Genomic DNA, 17526 nt, shown 5'->3' on the forward strand with positions numbered 1-17526 from the left:
TATCCGAACAAATATTTTGCAATTAAACGCTCTAATAACGGGTAACTGACGCAGAAGAATCACGTCCGTAAGGTCAACCTGACCGCACTTAGCATTTTGAAATATTGCCACCAATACTATAGCTCGGTGATAATGTTCCTTGCGACCAGTCCGCAATCCATTTCATTCACGTTGTTTTTTTCGAAGGCAAGCCCATTAAAGTTTTAATGTAATTCAGCACTAAATTTGTGCGCCGTCGAAAGTTTTGCTGGTCGCAGTAGCGATAAATGACGCAATGTTGGTGCATATTTGGAGCGGCATTGCCCTAAAGACATTGCGCTGCCGCCGACTGGAGCAAGATAACGAAAGGGAACAGTTTAGCAGCTCCTCACGGGGCCATGTTGATCAAGGACGGCAATACTGACCGCTCTGAAAATGTGCTGCCGCCGAGGCAAGGAAGAAAGCGAAAATGAACAGCTAGGCTCTGTTTCCTGGCCTCATTAAAAATAAATTCAGCTGCTCACGGGAGCCGTGCCGTTGGCGACGGTGCCATCGTGACGAAATCTGGGGCGGCGATACTGACGGCTCAGGCCCTTTTTTTTTTTATGCGAAGCATATTACTAGACCTCAACCCAGCTCCTCAGGCGCGGCGGTGTCGCCTTTAATACCACGTGACAACGTGACGTCCCGACAGAGGAGAAACGGGGCTCCAACTCGCGCCGTCGCTCGCGGCGTCGCGGCGGTATATAAGCAGCTGCGCTTGCCTCTGCTAGACACTCAGGAGGTGAGATGCCTCCTGGAGACAGAGCTGCTCGTTGGAATGAGAAGCGAAGGTTGCGGCGTGCTACAGAGACTGTTTCTAGGTGGCTTTGCTACGGCGCAGCGACTACGCGCCCCGCATCGGACGCGGTGAGCGTCGAGCAACGCAGCGTTCGGCGCGACAACGAAATGTGCGCCTGAGCAAGCGCCGCACGCCTGAGCCGACGCCGACGACACCGGCTTTTCTGCGACACGAGCTCCTTAACGCTGTCGTGTTAAAATAAAGGCTAGTATGCTTCGCATCCTGGGCTTAACCTTAGCTAAGCCACAGCCAATTTTTTGTGTTGATTTCGCTTTCAGAAAGAGATAATGCTATAAATGCAGCGTCATTCGTTCTTGTCTCGTAGATTTAAATAAGGGTTTAAATAAAGTCTATATCCCATTCGTCCCGAAGAGTAGGCGACAGTGACAGTGACAAGAATTTTATTAGAGTGTCCTGAGGAACTTGATTGGGGGAACCGAAGGCTCCGCAATCAAGTTGGTGGCTCCGCCCACGACGGGACACGGAGGTGGAGACTCTCCGCGACGTCGCGGGCCCTCTGGACGGCCTGTAGTTGGTTTGGGAAATCTACGCTGTAAGCAGGGAAACGTTCGCTCCCTCGCTCACTCGCTCCCTCCAACCCACACACACACAAGCACACACACACAGAGATACGACAAATGCTCACCCGCATACGCATTTACACGCGTCCACGCATGCATTCACGCAGGAAAATGTACGCACGCACGCACACGGAAATGCACACACACACAAAAGCGCGTATGCTCACACGCGCATACACGCACTCATGTACACGCAGATTCAAATACGGAGGCACAAACACGCGTGCATGAGCAAATGCAAGTACACACGCACGCATGCTCAAGGCGTTGTGTGTGCTATCTATCCTTCCAAGCTTCCCCAGAAAAACATGCGCATGCCAACAAACAATGACACTCGCTCTGCCATTACCGTTCAAACTCCAGCTGAAATAAGTCGCTTGACGGTTTAAATTCGCGCTTCTTTAGGTCAATGTGCCCTACGCCGAGAGGGTGCAAAACCATTTGCTCCTGTCGTGGGACATTACCGCCCATCCCTGACCAAAACACAGCTTTAACGCAGCGCCAGTGTTGATGATGATATGTGATGTTTAATGGCGCGAAGGCCAGGTATGGCAAAAGAGCGCCATGGCAAATGGTAATTTTAACAATGTATTGTGAATGGTGTGGACAGGGAATTCATCATGGTAGATATGACATGGCTCTCAAAGGGGCCTAGAGCTGTCGCTGTAGTTAGCGTAAAATAGACAGGTACTAAAACGATGACACTGATTAGTTAGGGACATGGGCGACGGCAATTGGGTTTCGTTAAAAACATGATGCAAAGAAAAGAAAACATAACAGTGACACTAGAGCTTCAAGAGAGCCCTTGAATAGGATGGCTGTTAGTCGTGGGCTAAAAATTACCTGTCCAAATGATTTTCAGGGTATCTGTTCCAGCTAAAAACTCTAACACTAATTTCAGGTTAAAAAGCGGTTCATCTCTAAGAACTAATGTAGGGTGAAGAGGTATATTTTCACGATATGCAAAAGGGAAATACTTTTTCCTCTCTGTTTCTATTGCAGGGCACTGAATAAGCACACGAACTGTCAAACAATTGCCGCACTGCCACAAATGCATATGTTGTTAGAAGGGACTACCTTCTCAGCGCGGTCAGTTGAAAGTAGTTGATACTCGGGTTGACATATTGAAATAAAATTTCCTAAAATTTGGCCCATTCAATTATGCATGTGCATTGCCGTGATGTTCCACAGCATGGTGAAGGCGCATTCTCCAGAATTTCTGAGCATGTCCGTGCTACAAAGCACGATGGCTCTTTTTTAACGTAACACAACGACATGCGCATGCTTGTCATGTTGTAGAAGGAATAAAATCTTATTATAAAGTGATGACTTAACAAAGGAGCAACATATTGCTACCTTTTAGGAAGAAAAAGCAGAAAATATAATATTTCAAAAGCACAACTGAAGAACCAAAACCGAAACTAAGTCTTGAGTTTCGTGTTGTTTCTGTCTAGTGGGGGATGTGGAGCTAAGTCCTAAGTTGTTTAAAAGAAATATGATGGACATGGTATTGAACCGCTGGCAGCATGATGCGGGACGATATGTCCATGCGATAAAACAACTCAGCCACGGCTTCCACCGTTTCTGCAGTGATATGCTTGGATTTATGAAGATAGCATGTGAATTCGCACGAAATTGTTTCAAACATCGCTTTTGGGAACAGTGTTACGCCTTGTGTAGAGAGTCGAGATAGGCTCCAATCGAAACCTGAGTATCTGCACTGCTTATGCTGTAAGGACTATTACGATAGCAGCTGTAATTTTATAGTAGCCAACGTTTTCTTCTTAAAAATCCAGTAGAAATTTTCGTCGTTTCCATAGGCTTCCATTGCTGAACATTTAAGCGCTCTGGGAACAAAATGCCAGCTTTCCACGGCATGATCACTGCATTTGCCTCGTGTGCATTCTTTTCTACAACATGTCCGTCACCTGCCTTTTTCAATATTCGGCGTGCGCTTTCGCGAAAAACCCACTCCTTCCATTGAAAATGTGCTACCTTCGTGCCGCGGCCGCTTAGGGCGCTAGTTTGTACTTTTCCAGAAAAGCCGGCTATGGCCGCGGCGGATGACAGCGTTTTCTATGCACACGGCAGGCCACCCATTTATATTTTATCCAGAGGCCATGCCAGTGCTATCTCTACCACTTGAATGCTTTCGAAATTTAGGTAGAGTTTCACGGAGTACATCTTCAATTTTTACATGTATTTACCTATTTGGTAGCTAAGTGAGCAGTCTGTTGGCTCGAAGTTTTCGAAACGTCAGTGTGGCACTGGTATTTCGACTGCGACAAATTCAAGAGTCCTTACGCGCAGCTCAAGCCCACCGCACTACGGATGCAGCCAGACAAAGTCCCGCAGGCACTTCGGAGCTAGGTGTACAGCTCTTCTCTACAAAAGTTTACAAGATAAGATGCAAATAGAGCAATGTGGAACAAGAAATAAAGTCGAATGAATTCGCAAGAATTAAGATACAACTCTCGTTGCATTCAGGGAAGCTAGAATAAGAATAAGTATACATTAGGGAGGAAGTACGAGTAGTACGGAGCAATATAAACACACACACACACACACACACACACACACACACACACACACACACACACATATATATATATATATATATATATATATATATATATATATATATATATATATATATATATATATATATATATATATTCATTCCTTTCTCTCGGCATGCGTAATAGGTCATGCATTCATAATAGGGAACAGGGTGATATATAGCGTTGGTCACGCAACGAAGATTTCTCTTTTGTCTGAAAAGTTCGCGTATTGTATCCCTTTCCTCGACGCACCTCCTACGGCTGCTTGCAGGCGGTGAAACTGATAAACGTTTCGAAACAAGCCTTGCTGAAAGTGAACTGCTTGTGAGGCATATTGAGCGAGGAACCGGGGGCGGGTGAAGCCCGCATACAATAAGTTATTGTTAATGCAGTTACTAACCTAAAATTACCCACGGACTGATGGACATGCTTCAGTGTTCGCAGTAACGGGATTCTATGCGGTAAAGTTTGTTAAAACAACTAGGCCTGTGAGCTCACTGGCTTAACAGCGATAAGAGTTTGCTAAACGTCAGAGCCTGTACTCAACGTTTGTACCGCGCGCAGTTCTTCGTAACACGGTCAAGACAAAGCCACATCACCGCTAGGCCGGTGAATGTCCCGCGGGATATCGTCCGAGGACAGCATGCATCCCATTGGTTCTCGCGTTGCATCTCACTCATGTGGCTGCATGATGAACGCGTAAATTATTTGTGAGATGCCTGGTTAAGCCCACGCATGCAACTACGTGTGACAGCGACCCGATGGGCTGAAGTTGAGCACAAATAATCCGATGGCGCAAGTAAAAGTCACAATTATAGGCTATTCCCCGCTCTGCCCGGGAGACGCTGACGAGGCATCTACAAGGCGCAGCAAGTGCGGCTGCGGTTGGATTATTAAAGAAAATAACTATTGTGAGTGCAAAAAAACGATTCTTAGAATGCTATTGTGTTAGAAATTATACTTTTTCATGAATTTCAAGAAGGGTAGCAGGCCCAGTGCCATAAGTAAAAGAAGAATATATGGAGATCACGTATGCCATGATCCGGTGTTTGAGGAAACAGTAACACCAACATGACCAATATCACTGCGCCTAGATATAGGCTGTTTTCTTTGACGGAAGACAGCAGAAAGCCTCTCTTTAGAAAACTCTACGTAATTTGTGCATCTCTGTGTAATGATCATCAATTTCAGCTCTACGATATCCCCTTAATCAATTATTCTTGGAAGCGACAACGCTGTCCTAACAGACAATTGGAAGTATTATTTACAAAGCTGCATTGCGTTGTAAATGATAATGTAAATGCAATGTAAATGTATATGCACTACAAGACGGAATAATTCCACTTCTTAATTTTTTTTGAACATCGTATTCAACCGCTTAATTTTTACATGCACAGAAGTGGTCTGGCGCTATCCCCTTTAAGCTATACCTCCAATATGAGCCGGAATCCATCGATCACTTTTTACTATCATGTCGATGGTTTTCTATTAAAGTAAAAGGACGTTTCGAAATTTCGCTGCGTAATATAGTACTGCCTTTATGCGATACTGTTCTACTCTCACTTGGAGCAACGGACTTAGCATGCAGTCCCAGGAACTTGCTGAGCCATTTATAATTTCCCCTATGACACAGAAAGATTGCCTCCACAATATTTACCTTTTTTCTACCATTGATATATTTCCGTTTCAATAAATAACTTACAAAATTCAAAAAGGAAGAACGCAAATTCAGAGTAGTCAGTAATCTTATTCAAAATTTAACTGACTCTTTCTTTACCTATACCCTTTATTTTAGGTATTTTTAATACTAAGGTCATGCTACTATTCCTGTCTGTGCAAGGCTGCCTGCCTTACTGTAAACTATATTATTTAATTTATTATCAGTTTCTTTCTTATCTTCGATTATTAATTTATTCTGTCTTGTTTTTTTTTTCATATTACCAACTGGTTCGTGGCCTATCCCACGCAGTGGGCTTGTGCCTTTACATGTGGTATCATCATCGTCATCATCATCATGAATTCCCCACTACTGGAATGCACCAGGACCACTAAGGCAAATATCAACAACAGACCCTTCGTAATCTCCGGATGAGTTAATGTGGTACTGTCGGGTTTCACTTGGAGCATTAGTGGTAGGCCTCGGCCATGCCCAGTCTATGATTACCTATGCGAAACGAAAAAGGTTAGCTCTTGTTTCCCTACTATAATCATTCTCTACTACATTTACGCTATTTTTCCCTCTTTCATCAAAATATAAAGTTCAATTACCAAGCAGATAAATATCAAATTGAGCTCAAATTAAAATTTAGAGTTGCTTTTATTATTTTTTAAATGGGAGACACGTTATTGTATTACGGAATATACTATTTTGGTATGATTGGTTTCGTTTGGATTTTGATTTACGTTTTCGTCCTCATGATACCACCCGGTCCGTGGCATATTCACTGCTTTGGGCTTGTGTTCTCTTTGAAGGCATAATTTCCTGTCCTTGCTCTCTCTCTCTCTTTTCGATGTATAATCATCATAATCATCATCTTCTTTTTCGGTACGTGCCATAGCTAGGATATTCGCGATTAACACGTGCCGCGCGTGCCAGCATTCTGTCGGGCCGTCGCCACAGAAGGACTCCTCGCCAAACGCAGCAGCGACCGTTCCGCCTTCCCCGCGAAATCTCCTCGGAAGCGCTCACTGGGCACAGGAAAGAATGACCACCAGCGACATCCTGGTTTCCATCTGCCTTCAGGCGCTCGTGGCTGCCTTCGTGACTGTGAGTAAGCCACCTCGAACCAACGGTTCTCAAAGTAGTTGATTTGACGCGAAGGGCTCTGGATTTCAATTGCAACCTAGTTGCTGAGCACAGCCATGCTATACCGTGACCGGGAAGTCATTGCTCCATGCACTTCATAGGCGCATCCGCTGCTTTTTGCCGCTTGGATTTCGTCGACGTCGGCGAGTAAATGAGTGCTGCCACATAAGTACAATGTGCAGCCGTAGGCCTAATGTCTTTTCAATTAGGCGAACGTGGTGGTGTGATAGTGGTGTAATTATGTTGCTCCACGGTATAAGAACACTGAGCAACCTTCGCTGAGATCGTTGTATTGGCTCGCAATGCTCGTCGGTTGGCTTCTGTACGAGAGCCGATGATATTGAACTTCGAAAAACGGGCAACGGGAAGGAATATACGTTTTACATATATGGGAATTAGGAAAGCCCTTGTTGAAATAATTGCGGTTACGCAGAAACCCGTATGCTCGAAAAGCGCTGTTTGGTGCATTTAGTTTACCCAAACATTTTGTCTTGTTTCTATTTCTTTATTGGATAGCAGTCAACTCAGTCATTTGTTTATGAAGGCTCAGTTATTCCTGACTAAAAACAACTATTCATTAAATTTTAGCGTGAACCAATTGAAACCGCGCTCGACGTTGCAACTCTGCTTCGCACGTGAAGCAGGAGTCCATTCACGTCACGCAAATTCAAGGTGGCAATCACGTGGTAATGGACACCACTCAAAGACTTAGGATTTCAATGTGTACAGTGACTCTATTTCTACTGCAACTCGGGGTGAGCGAAGTTAGGAAACTGAGCATAGGCCTAATTGTGAGTTGTCGTCGCTGTAATTGGTACCTCGTTAGTATTATTTGTTATCGCGGCAAAAGCAACGTTTGAAAAGTTCAAGGTATTTAAAATGTATAAGTACAAGCCGCGTTAACCTTTATTTTTTCTTTGCGCTGGCGTTCCTTCAATCGACAAAACTGCGGAACTCCTGCATCAAGCCGGGTGTCAAAGCAGCATCAAGGCGGATGTCAAAGCAGCACAGTATCTTTTAGGCTACTTTTTGAGCACTTGACAGATAATCAGCTTTGCGTACTGCATTAGCAAGCGCTGCGGCCGAGACCAGCCTACCCAATTATGCGGAGCGAGAAATGTTAGTCGCATAACCTTTGTTTTACAAGTGAGATTCCTTGTATATGCATATATATCCCGCATCGCGAGGCACCGCAAAATCATGAGCAACTTGTTCCGCTGATGGAACAGCGTTTGCATGGCCGCGACCCCGTCGATAGTGAGGTGGACCCGTTTCAAAGGAGTTCAAACAGCGAAAACGATTGCGTCGCTAGAGAACCGCAGTGAAGTGAGTGCACCGGACGAGCATGATTCGAGACGCTAACGCGGCTTCAGAGAGTAAACTAGTTCAGTGCGAGAGCGTGGCAAGTCGGCAAATAAGCGGGCTGGTCGAAATGATATTGACATGTGGGAAACCGATTTCGCAATGACCTTTTCATGTGCGAATACTTCTCGTAGCGGCAAGCCAGCGAATGCATAACCAAATTTGGCAATATGGCAAGTTACGATTCCCTTTTGAATTATTTTTTTAGCTCTCTCGAGCAATTGGAGTAGTGTTCAGGGCAATGCCACTGTACGGGCCTGAAAGAACGCCATGTTCTCTGTAGAGGCCAACGTATTCGGCGAGCCCTTTAGCGAATAATTTGGGTGGTGGTATTTGAGGGTTTTGAATCATCTGAGGATTTACGGACCTCGTGAAACTGACGTTGTAGCCTCTCAAGGGAACGAGTTACTTGAAAAGCAGAGATATTATGAGAGGATGGTGAGAATAACCACCGGGGCACTATGCACGTGCTGCTAGTAGCAGCTGCAGTAGCAGCAGTAGTAGTAGCAGCAAATGTCATTGTAGTGAAAGTATATTATTATTATTATTATTATTATTATTATTATTATTATTAGTAGTAGTAGTAGTAGTAGTAGTAGTAGTAGTAGTAGTAGTAGTAGTAGTAGTAGTAGTAGTAGTAGCAGCAGCAGCAGCAGCAGCAGTAGTAGTAGTAGTAGTAGTAGTAGAAAAGTTGAAGGAAGAGGCAAGGAATGCATTTTGAAACAAAAGGTACGCCATGTAATATACCGTCGTGTAGTGAAGGTGAAGCAGTGTCGTGAAATGTAGATTCATGTGCCAACTGCATTCGCTATTGATACATCTGTTACCATTCGTTCCAGACAAGACTCGCTGTAGATTCGGCGCCATTCAAGAAACTCCGTATGCAGTTCGCGCGTATTTGGCCCAGCGGTATTTCACTCATAAACGGTCGCGACACAGAGGGCAAAACAGATGTGCAGGCAGGGTCAAAAGTGTACGAGAAGCAGAATGTCAGAAAAGGCAGAATATAATTTCGGAACCTGCCCTCGCAGCCGCAATTCGCAAAATAAGCTAAGTGTACTACAATGTACGCATGCAAGATCTTTGTGTTGTAATGCTTTAGTGGCTGCAAGCTTAGTCTGGGCTAACATTCGATTTTTTTTCCATACGGAATACGAGCTCGTAAATTCTTGACTTGCACGTGTGATAATAACAGCAGTCTTGGTCATGGTGATTCACTTTCTGACTTATTCATTTATATATTCACTTGTGCGTCACGACGCAGCACCCGGTGCACGGTGCCAATCCCGTGGTGAGCTCGGTGCTCCTGGTCAAGGCTTCCGACGCGTCCGACGCGGAGGCACACTGCGTGTTGTACGTGCCGGCCATCAAGGACGTCGCCAAACGGGAAGCTGACGCTGTGAGTGGTCACCGCGGCCACGTGCCTTTGAATGGCGACTGCCTCCGACGTTACCACAGGAGCGAGCTTCGAGCTCACGAGGGATTCTATGCGCGTTTGGTTTGCTCCAAGATCATGCTGAGCACCTGCCATTCTATAATGCGGACCCGGACAGGAGCATATACGCACGTTACGGTGTTTCGCGCTTGTGGAACTGACCGTAGTTGAGGCAGGAGGGACACGTAACACCCGCTGGCGCAGCCCGGAATCAGCTATCCTTCGACCTCACTTATATAGCCTGCGGTGTTGCCTGGGGCTGAGCGCAATAGCCTGTGCCGACTTGGTCAGATCTGGCGATGGAAGTTTGTATCTTCGTACGCATGGGTTGTGCGCGCTTTGCGTTTCGCGAGCGTGTCCAGTACTCATTACCATACTGCCAAAATTGAGAAAATGCTCATCAAGATGGATTGCGGCACTACTTATTTTTGAGAATGCTGCAGTCTGTGAGAACGAGTAATCAGAAAATGCTATACATTAGAAAACACTGAAAAGGACTATTGAGCGCGAAATGAAAGGTAGGCGTGGCAGAAGGCAATTCTTTCTTTGGTTGACAACGTGTGTAAGCATACGCAAGCGAGCGTTTTTCATGTTTACTTCTTTTAACTCGGTCTTTGTGTTCATTTTGCAATCAGTAGTACTGTCAATATGATATGCCGGAACTTTCACTCAATCGATCAATCAATTAATCAGTCATTCTTTACTACCAACAGAACAGAAGCGATACGCAGGGAAATAACCAGCTGGAAATCCCAAGGTCAAAAACCACAGCTGGACCTTCTGTGTTCATACAATGAAGAAATATTGTAACGAGCATAGAAGGAACACCAGAGAAAATATGTAAAAAATAACAAAACCAGAACAGAAAATTGAATGGTTAACTTGCGTAAATATAGTTCAGGATTATGCAACAGCCGGAGGACTCACATGCGCAGCTGAGAAGTCGGAGCTCCTGCTTGTACTGAAAAAACGGAACAAGGCCGATATTCCACCAGCCATCACATTGCATCTCAATGGCAACGTTATTCCAAGGGTAGACAGGCTACGTGTGCTAGGACTTCACATACAACAGAACGGGAAGGCCACACATACCCTACACGTGCTCCGCCAACAAGTTACCCAAATAACGCACATGATAAAACGCATTACAAACCGCCGACAAGGACTGAAAGAAAAAGACGTACTCCGAATCATGCAAGCCCTCATAATTAGCCGATTAACCTACCACCTCCCCTATCATAATCTGACTCAGACTGAGATGCACCAGATGGACACCCTCCTCCGTACGGCACTAAAGGCAGCGCTGGGACTACCCCAACATGCGTCTACGCAGCTCCTACTACGGCTGGGGGTGCACAACACCATCCGCGAACTAGTTGAAGGTCATCTTAACAGCCAATTGCAACGTCTGCAACGAACAATGCAAGGTTGCCACATTCTATCCCGGCTAGGATACCAAATACCAAGAACACCACAACAGGAAAACCGCACACTTCTTCCGCTTAGCATTCGCAACAAAATTCACGTGGCCCCAATTCCCCGGAATATGCACCCTGACCGTCACAAAGGTCGACGAAAGGCAAGAGCACAAGCCCTGGCTCGCCTATTTGGCGATGACAAATCAAACACTTCAGTCCTATACACCGACGTGGCCCGCTACCCACAGAAACGCGCCCTATGTCTGGTCGTACTAGATAGTGCAGACATTCTGAGAGCTTCGGCCACGCTCAACACTGTGGACAGTGGCACGGCGGAAGAGGCTGCTATTGCCCTAGCCATCGTACACGCTTCAACCATGCCGGCGCCGGATGGACCTATCACAGTGGTCACAGATTCTCAGACCGCCTGCAGGACTTTGGCACAAGGGAAGGTGACACCCTACACACACCGCATCCTTACATCATTACACCCCACAGCGTTACACAGGGTGCGTATCGTCTGGACACCTGGACACGCCTCTCTCCATGGTAATGAACGCGCTAATGCGGTAGCCCGAGAGCTCGCTAACCGGGCGCCATTGGAAGAGCTGTCCAACCCAGACGACGCACCGACAGAACCAATGACCTACACTGAAACTCTACAATATTACAGAGACACCAGGAGACACTTCCCTCCACCACATAATTCCCTTAATCGAGAAGATGCCGTCGCGTGGCGACAACTTCAAACTAATTCATTTCCCTGCCTCTTTTATCTTCACCTCTTCCACCCCACACACTATCCCTCATACTGTCCATATTGTGGAGCAAAACCCACAGTATATCATTGCACCTGGGAATGCCCACACCCTCCGGGCTACTCCCCTATTCCTTCACCTTCCCCTTCCTCCTGGGAGACTGCGCTGACCAGCTCAGACCCGCAAGAGCAGCGACGGCTGATCCGGCGGGCACGCGGAGTGGCGCGAGCCAATGGGGCCCTGAAATAAGGGCTCCACCCTGCGAGGAAGTCGCCCAAACTGATGATAAATAAATGTTTTCTCTCTCTCTCTCTCTAACTTGCGAATCACGTTGACGTACACGCAGTTAAGAAATTTAACGGAAAACAATGGTTACGCAACAAATAGGAACATTTTAAAATTTTGTTTAGACACATGTATACTCTTCTTTCAGTTCAGCTAAGTGTATTTCATAATAAAATAGACGAAAAAAAAACAATGCTCGGGTTCCCATAATTAATATCTATCTTACGCAGCAGAATGTCATTACTGACCGAAATTCAAGTTCTGCTGTAATTAGGTAACATGAAAGCCGGAAATATGTCCATTATAGATCAACGATAGAAATCTTACAGAAGGAAACGAGAAATCTGTGAATATAAAGGTCAGAGATATGAAAAATGTTTATTTCTATGAAAATGGGACGAGGCAGTGATAGTCGCGTAGATGAAGTGTTAATTGCCACTGCTTGCTTTTGTAGTTTCTTGAAAGGCCAAAATGAATGGATCATAAGTTTCCCAAGATATAATGCAGCAAATTAGGTTACTATCTAACGATGTCTAATATAGCGCAATTAGGGGGTTTATACCAAAACACATTCTAGATTTTACCAACGCGTTCGGGCCATATGGAATTTTTTTACTCATGGAAGTGATATTATGGTGAAACTTCAAATGGGTGTCATCTATAACTGCTAGAAAGGATTTGTGATGATTTAAAGAAATGGCTTTAGAATTGAAACTAAGGCACGGAATAGTTCGCAATTTCTTTCCAGTCAATTGAAAGCAGACAGCTAGTTCCGGATACAATAATGGATAATCTATTACAGTTGCGCCCCTCTTCAAGAGAGGTTAAGACAGTTTCTAGGTTAGAAAGGAAGAAAGGAGAGCCGCAGGAATCGCAAAGGTGAGAAAAGATGGCGCATAAACAGAATGAATATTTAGGGCAAATTGGCAAGCCAATAATGTGCATAATAAATAATGATGCGCTTACTATCCAGCCTCGTGGAACACCTCGGCCAATACAGGCAGAAATAAGTGAACAGGTATTAATAGAAACGATATGACACCTATTATGCTCCGCAAAAGTGTGGATGCTGAACCAGTTATGCCTAGTGCTCTAATTTACAAGAAAAGGGATTAGATGATCAATCATATCAAATACTTTTGAAAAATCACCAAACAGAAATCCCGCGAAGTTACCACTAACAATGAATCATCCAATTTTGTCAGTAAAGCATGCGATCGCGGTGTCAGTGGACATACCTGCTCTAAACCCAAAGTGACATGAAGAGAGTACCTTAATTTACTGAAATGCTTAGAAAGCCTTGTTTCAGTTAGTTTTCCAAGGCAAAATCAACAAAAGGAAACCCTGCGAAATTAGCACTATCAATGGATCATCCAATTTTGTCAGTAAAGCATGCGATCGCGATGTCAGTGGACATACCTGCTCTAAACCCAAAGTGACATGAAGAGAGTACCTTAAACTTACAGAAATGCTTAGATAGCCTTGTTTCAGTTAGTTTTCCAAGCCGAAATCAACAAAAAGAAACATTGCGAAGTTACCACTATCGATGAATCATCCAATTTTGTCAGTCAAGCATGTGATCGCGGCGCCAGTGGACATAGCTGCTCCAAACCCGAAGTGACATGAAGAGAGTACCTTAAACGTAATGAAATGCTTAGATAGCCTTCTTTCAGCTAGTTTTCCAAGGCGAAATTAACAAAAAGAAACCCTGCGAAGTTACCATTATCAATTTTGTCAGTAAAGCATGCGATTGCTGTGTCAGTGGACATACCTGCTGTAAACCTAAAGTGCCATGAAGAGCGTATGTTAAAGTTACTGAAATGCTTAGATAGCCTCATTTCAGTTAGTTTTCCAAGGCCTTATGGAGAAATGGAAGCACAGATATCGGCGTATAATTTTCGATGTGCAGTGGGCCACCTATCTTAAAACAGTTATTACGTATGCCAATTCAAATTTTTCTGGGGAGACGCCAGTTTTGAAACCAGGGCTAAATATATGGCTTAGAACAGGGGCCAAAAAAGTAGCTTGGAAGTTTATTATGTTTGGAATGAACATTGTGCAATCCAGGTTCGGTAGCTTTTAAGCTTTATGTAACAGGAAAAGCATCGGAGGCTCAAGCAGGAAAAAGAAAAAAAAAATGATTCGGAAGTACTGGAAAGTCAAGGTGAATAATAGGAAGGGATGGAGGTGGTCAACCGGAAAAACAAGTGGTGGTTTAAAAGATTGGCTCAATCACTGAACAGGGTGAGGATAATGTTGGTAAGGCGAACAGAGGTCACTTTGCCACATGACTTGGTGGCATTCGAAAATTCGTTAAGGAGCTGCCACTTCTTTTTCGTGCTATTTTCTCAGTGTTGAAGTTCATGCTCACCATAGTTTCTTTTAACTTTCTTTAAAAGTAAGGCTAATGTGTTGGAATATATTGTCACGTGGTAGTGACGGCGAAGAAAGAAGCAGTACGGTGGAATACAAAACTAGCTTTTATTGGGCGAACCTGTGCCCACAAAACAGGCTACACTTATAGCACAACGAAAGCGGCGAACACAGTCGGCGATCGTCGAAAATCTGATCAGCGGGTCAAGCGCGTCGGCTTTTATAGAGCAGTCGTCGAATGTTCCAGACTAATCGTTCGGACCCGCGTGCCTTCCACAAAGTTCTACACCATTCGCGTCAGGCGATTAAATCAGATAACATAACGTTCGGCGACAACAGCCAGCGGATAGAAGCATCGATACCTTTCCAGAAACTTCGGATACGTGCAAGCGCGTCCCGCGCTGTGCGATAAGATTTGTTAGGCGGCGAAACCTGGTCGCCCGATAAATATAAATACACGTGTCAATATTTTATAGCGCAATTTGAAACCTTCATTGAACGGTGGACGTTTGATGTTTTTATAGTTATTTTCAACCTTTTTTTTCCGAGTTGGTTTATACAGTACTTTTTTGAAGGAATAGTACGGGTAAATTGGACGGCCAAGGGCAACGTGGTGCTACGTAAGGTCTTTTTGAGGATTGCGATATAGTTGAGCGTTCCACAGCTAAATAAATCACATCGTACAGCCTGATTTTATAAGGTCACTTCAATATCAATAACAGCATGCATATTTAACCAGTCTGTTTAGGTGATGAGCTGACAGTACTGCTCCGAATTAAAGAAACACATTTGACGTGATACACTATCGTGAATGAGTGCCTTTCAAAATACAAGAATACGGGAACGCGACCAGTTACATTTGTTGCGATCACGGCTGCGTGATTGGGGTCATCAAGGTTCGACAGAATATGCTCGGTTAATGACTATGATCCATGATAAGTAAAGTGTATTGCTACATATAATAGAGAGTGAAACCAAGCTCAAATACAGGTAATGAAATCAAGGTTATTTTGGCTGGAGACATCGAGCAAGTTAAAATTAGATAACCGATGAATAATACGTATTTGTACTCAGCAATACGTTTGGCAAGTTGAAGGACGCTGCAAAAATCGGAAGGATCTCAGGAAGGGGAGCGATAGATAGCGACAAAGGAGTTTTTCGTTGATTCTTACAAAGGGCCGAATAATCAAGTTCTATGAAGACAGACTCGCATTTCGCGGCATTCAAGCTTAACTCATGACGCATCTTATGGAGAATATCGTTCAGAACAAAGATGGCTGAGCCACCGGGAGTATCACCGGCACGATGACAATATTCACTGGATCTTGAATTATTGTGTTTTACGTGCCAAAACCATGATTTGATTATGAGGCAAGCCGTAATTTTGACCACCAGCTAACGTGCTCGCATGCCGGCGACGCGGGTGTTTTTGCATTTCGCTGCCATCGAAATGCGGCCGCAGCGTCCTGGATTTCATCCCGCGACCTCGTGCTTAGCCACACTACACCATAGCCGCTAAGCCACCGGGTCGGGTTGCACTCACTGAAATAACCATGCAATCCATGTAGGTCACCGCGACTGGCTGACAGCCAACTTTCAGAGCAGCGAATAATGGAGGACTGTTGATTAAGGGGAGCCAATGGAGCTGAAATACTATCATGGTTTTTAAGAATACAAATTTCGAAGCGTATAGAAGAACAATTTAAAGGACGCTTAAGAGGGAGCTTTAGCTCCGGTACTCCTATCTGAATACGTGTAAAAAGAGAATTCGTTGTTACCGGCAACCACTGCACCAAATTTGACAGGATTTGTTGCATATAAAAGAAAAACTTAGTCTAGTGACAGTTGGTTGCGAATTTTTGATTTACGTCGTCAATCTCTTATTAAAAATTGTCAAAAATCACAAATTTTCAAATGAATATATATCAAGTTTACAGCTCTGTAACTCAACAATAAAAAATGCTGTCGCACTTATGTTTACTGCATGTAATAGAACATCTAAAGCGGTAACAATTGATATGTTAAACGTGAATCTAAATAAATTTAGTGATATGAAAATACAGCTTTTGTATAACCCTTGTACACAACGTAATAAATTAACGTAAGATATAAATTAACATACATAATTTGTCCGCTTTCAATGGTCCAATGGAGGCCGTTTAAAGGACCGCGATATCTGTTCTTGATGCAGAGGTATTTATCTGTAAAGATCGTGCTTCCATTTTTTTCGAACAGTGGAGTTTTTGAAAATTTGTTTAACGAAATTCAAACTCTAAACAGAAATTCCTCTTACAACAGTCACTACAATTTAACTTTTTTTTTCAAATGCAACAAATTTCATGAAAATCAGTCCAGAGGTTACATCCGAAAATGCTTTTGCGTTTTACATGTATTTGAATAGGCCGCGTTGGAGCTGGCCCAGTGCTAAAGCTTCCTCTTAAGCTCCTTTTTTAAGAGTGGAACGCGATAGCACTCGAATATCCCCGACTGCTTCTGACGCTTCCCGACAAGTGCAGCTTAGGTAACCGTAATGTTTACCGGGAAACGTTGGCGGCAAACGCTATGCGCGAAGGTAAACGGGTGCTGGAAGAAGTACTGGTAGAAATTCTTGCGTGGGCCGTGGAGGTGAGCGCCATCTGGAAGCTGTTTTTGCAAGGAACCGAGCGCTCTTTATCAATGGTACAGGCGCTGGAAAAGAGGTTTATGTTTGAGTTTGCGCGTAACAGATTTACGTTTTGTGGTATATTCAAATTACAATTCGACGCTATCATGTCTGCAGTTTCTGTTAGGTGGTACTTTATGCTATTTCCGATGCATGTTACGTCAAGGAATTCAGTTAGTTCATTAACGGGCCTGTGTGGTTGTCGTTCGGAAAGGTGGTTCCGTGAGATCTTGCTTTTACGCGAGACGGAGCGCTTAATAATGCTTACGTGTGGGAATGCGAAAGCGTTATGTTTGTTTTGGGGAAATTATTCCGTCTGCGCATTCCTTGTCCGCGCATGCCCTCGCCTGAGTTTTAACTGCGCCTCGATAAGGCCAAATGAGAACGTGACGAGCATCTCAACGAGCTTGCTTGCCTGCGAGAAGTTCGTAACTTGAAGGAGCGCTCAGTGGCATTCAATCGGAC

The 17526-nt window shown here is 44.4% G+C and overlaps 1 protein-coding gene across 1 annotated transcript in view; it reads left to right on the forward strand.

Moving 5' to 3' along the window:
• The first annotated feature begins 6536 nt into the window (after nt 1–6536).
• LOC135901003 (signal peptide peptidase-like 2A) overlaps nt 6537–17526 on the forward strand; it is a 48434-nt gene continuing 37444 nt past the window's right edge. Inside the window, exons 1-2 of the mRNA XM_065430631.1 lie at nt 6537–6729; nt 9395–9529. Of these exons, the coding sequence (XP_065286703.1) occupies nt 6667–6729; nt 9395–9529 (198 nt within the window). The 5' untranslated portion in view covers nt 6537–6666. The remainder of the gene's footprint in view (nt 6730–9394; nt 9530–17526) is intronic.

The sequence above is a fragment of the Dermacentor albipictus genome, chromosome 2 (assembly GCF_038994185.2).
Source record: "Dermacentor albipictus isolate Rhodes 1998 colony chromosome 2, USDA_Dalb.pri_finalv2, whole genome shotgun sequence".
Classification (NCBI taxonomy): domain Eukaryota; kingdom Metazoa; phylum Arthropoda; class Arachnida; order Ixodida; family Ixodidae; genus Dermacentor; species Dermacentor albipictus.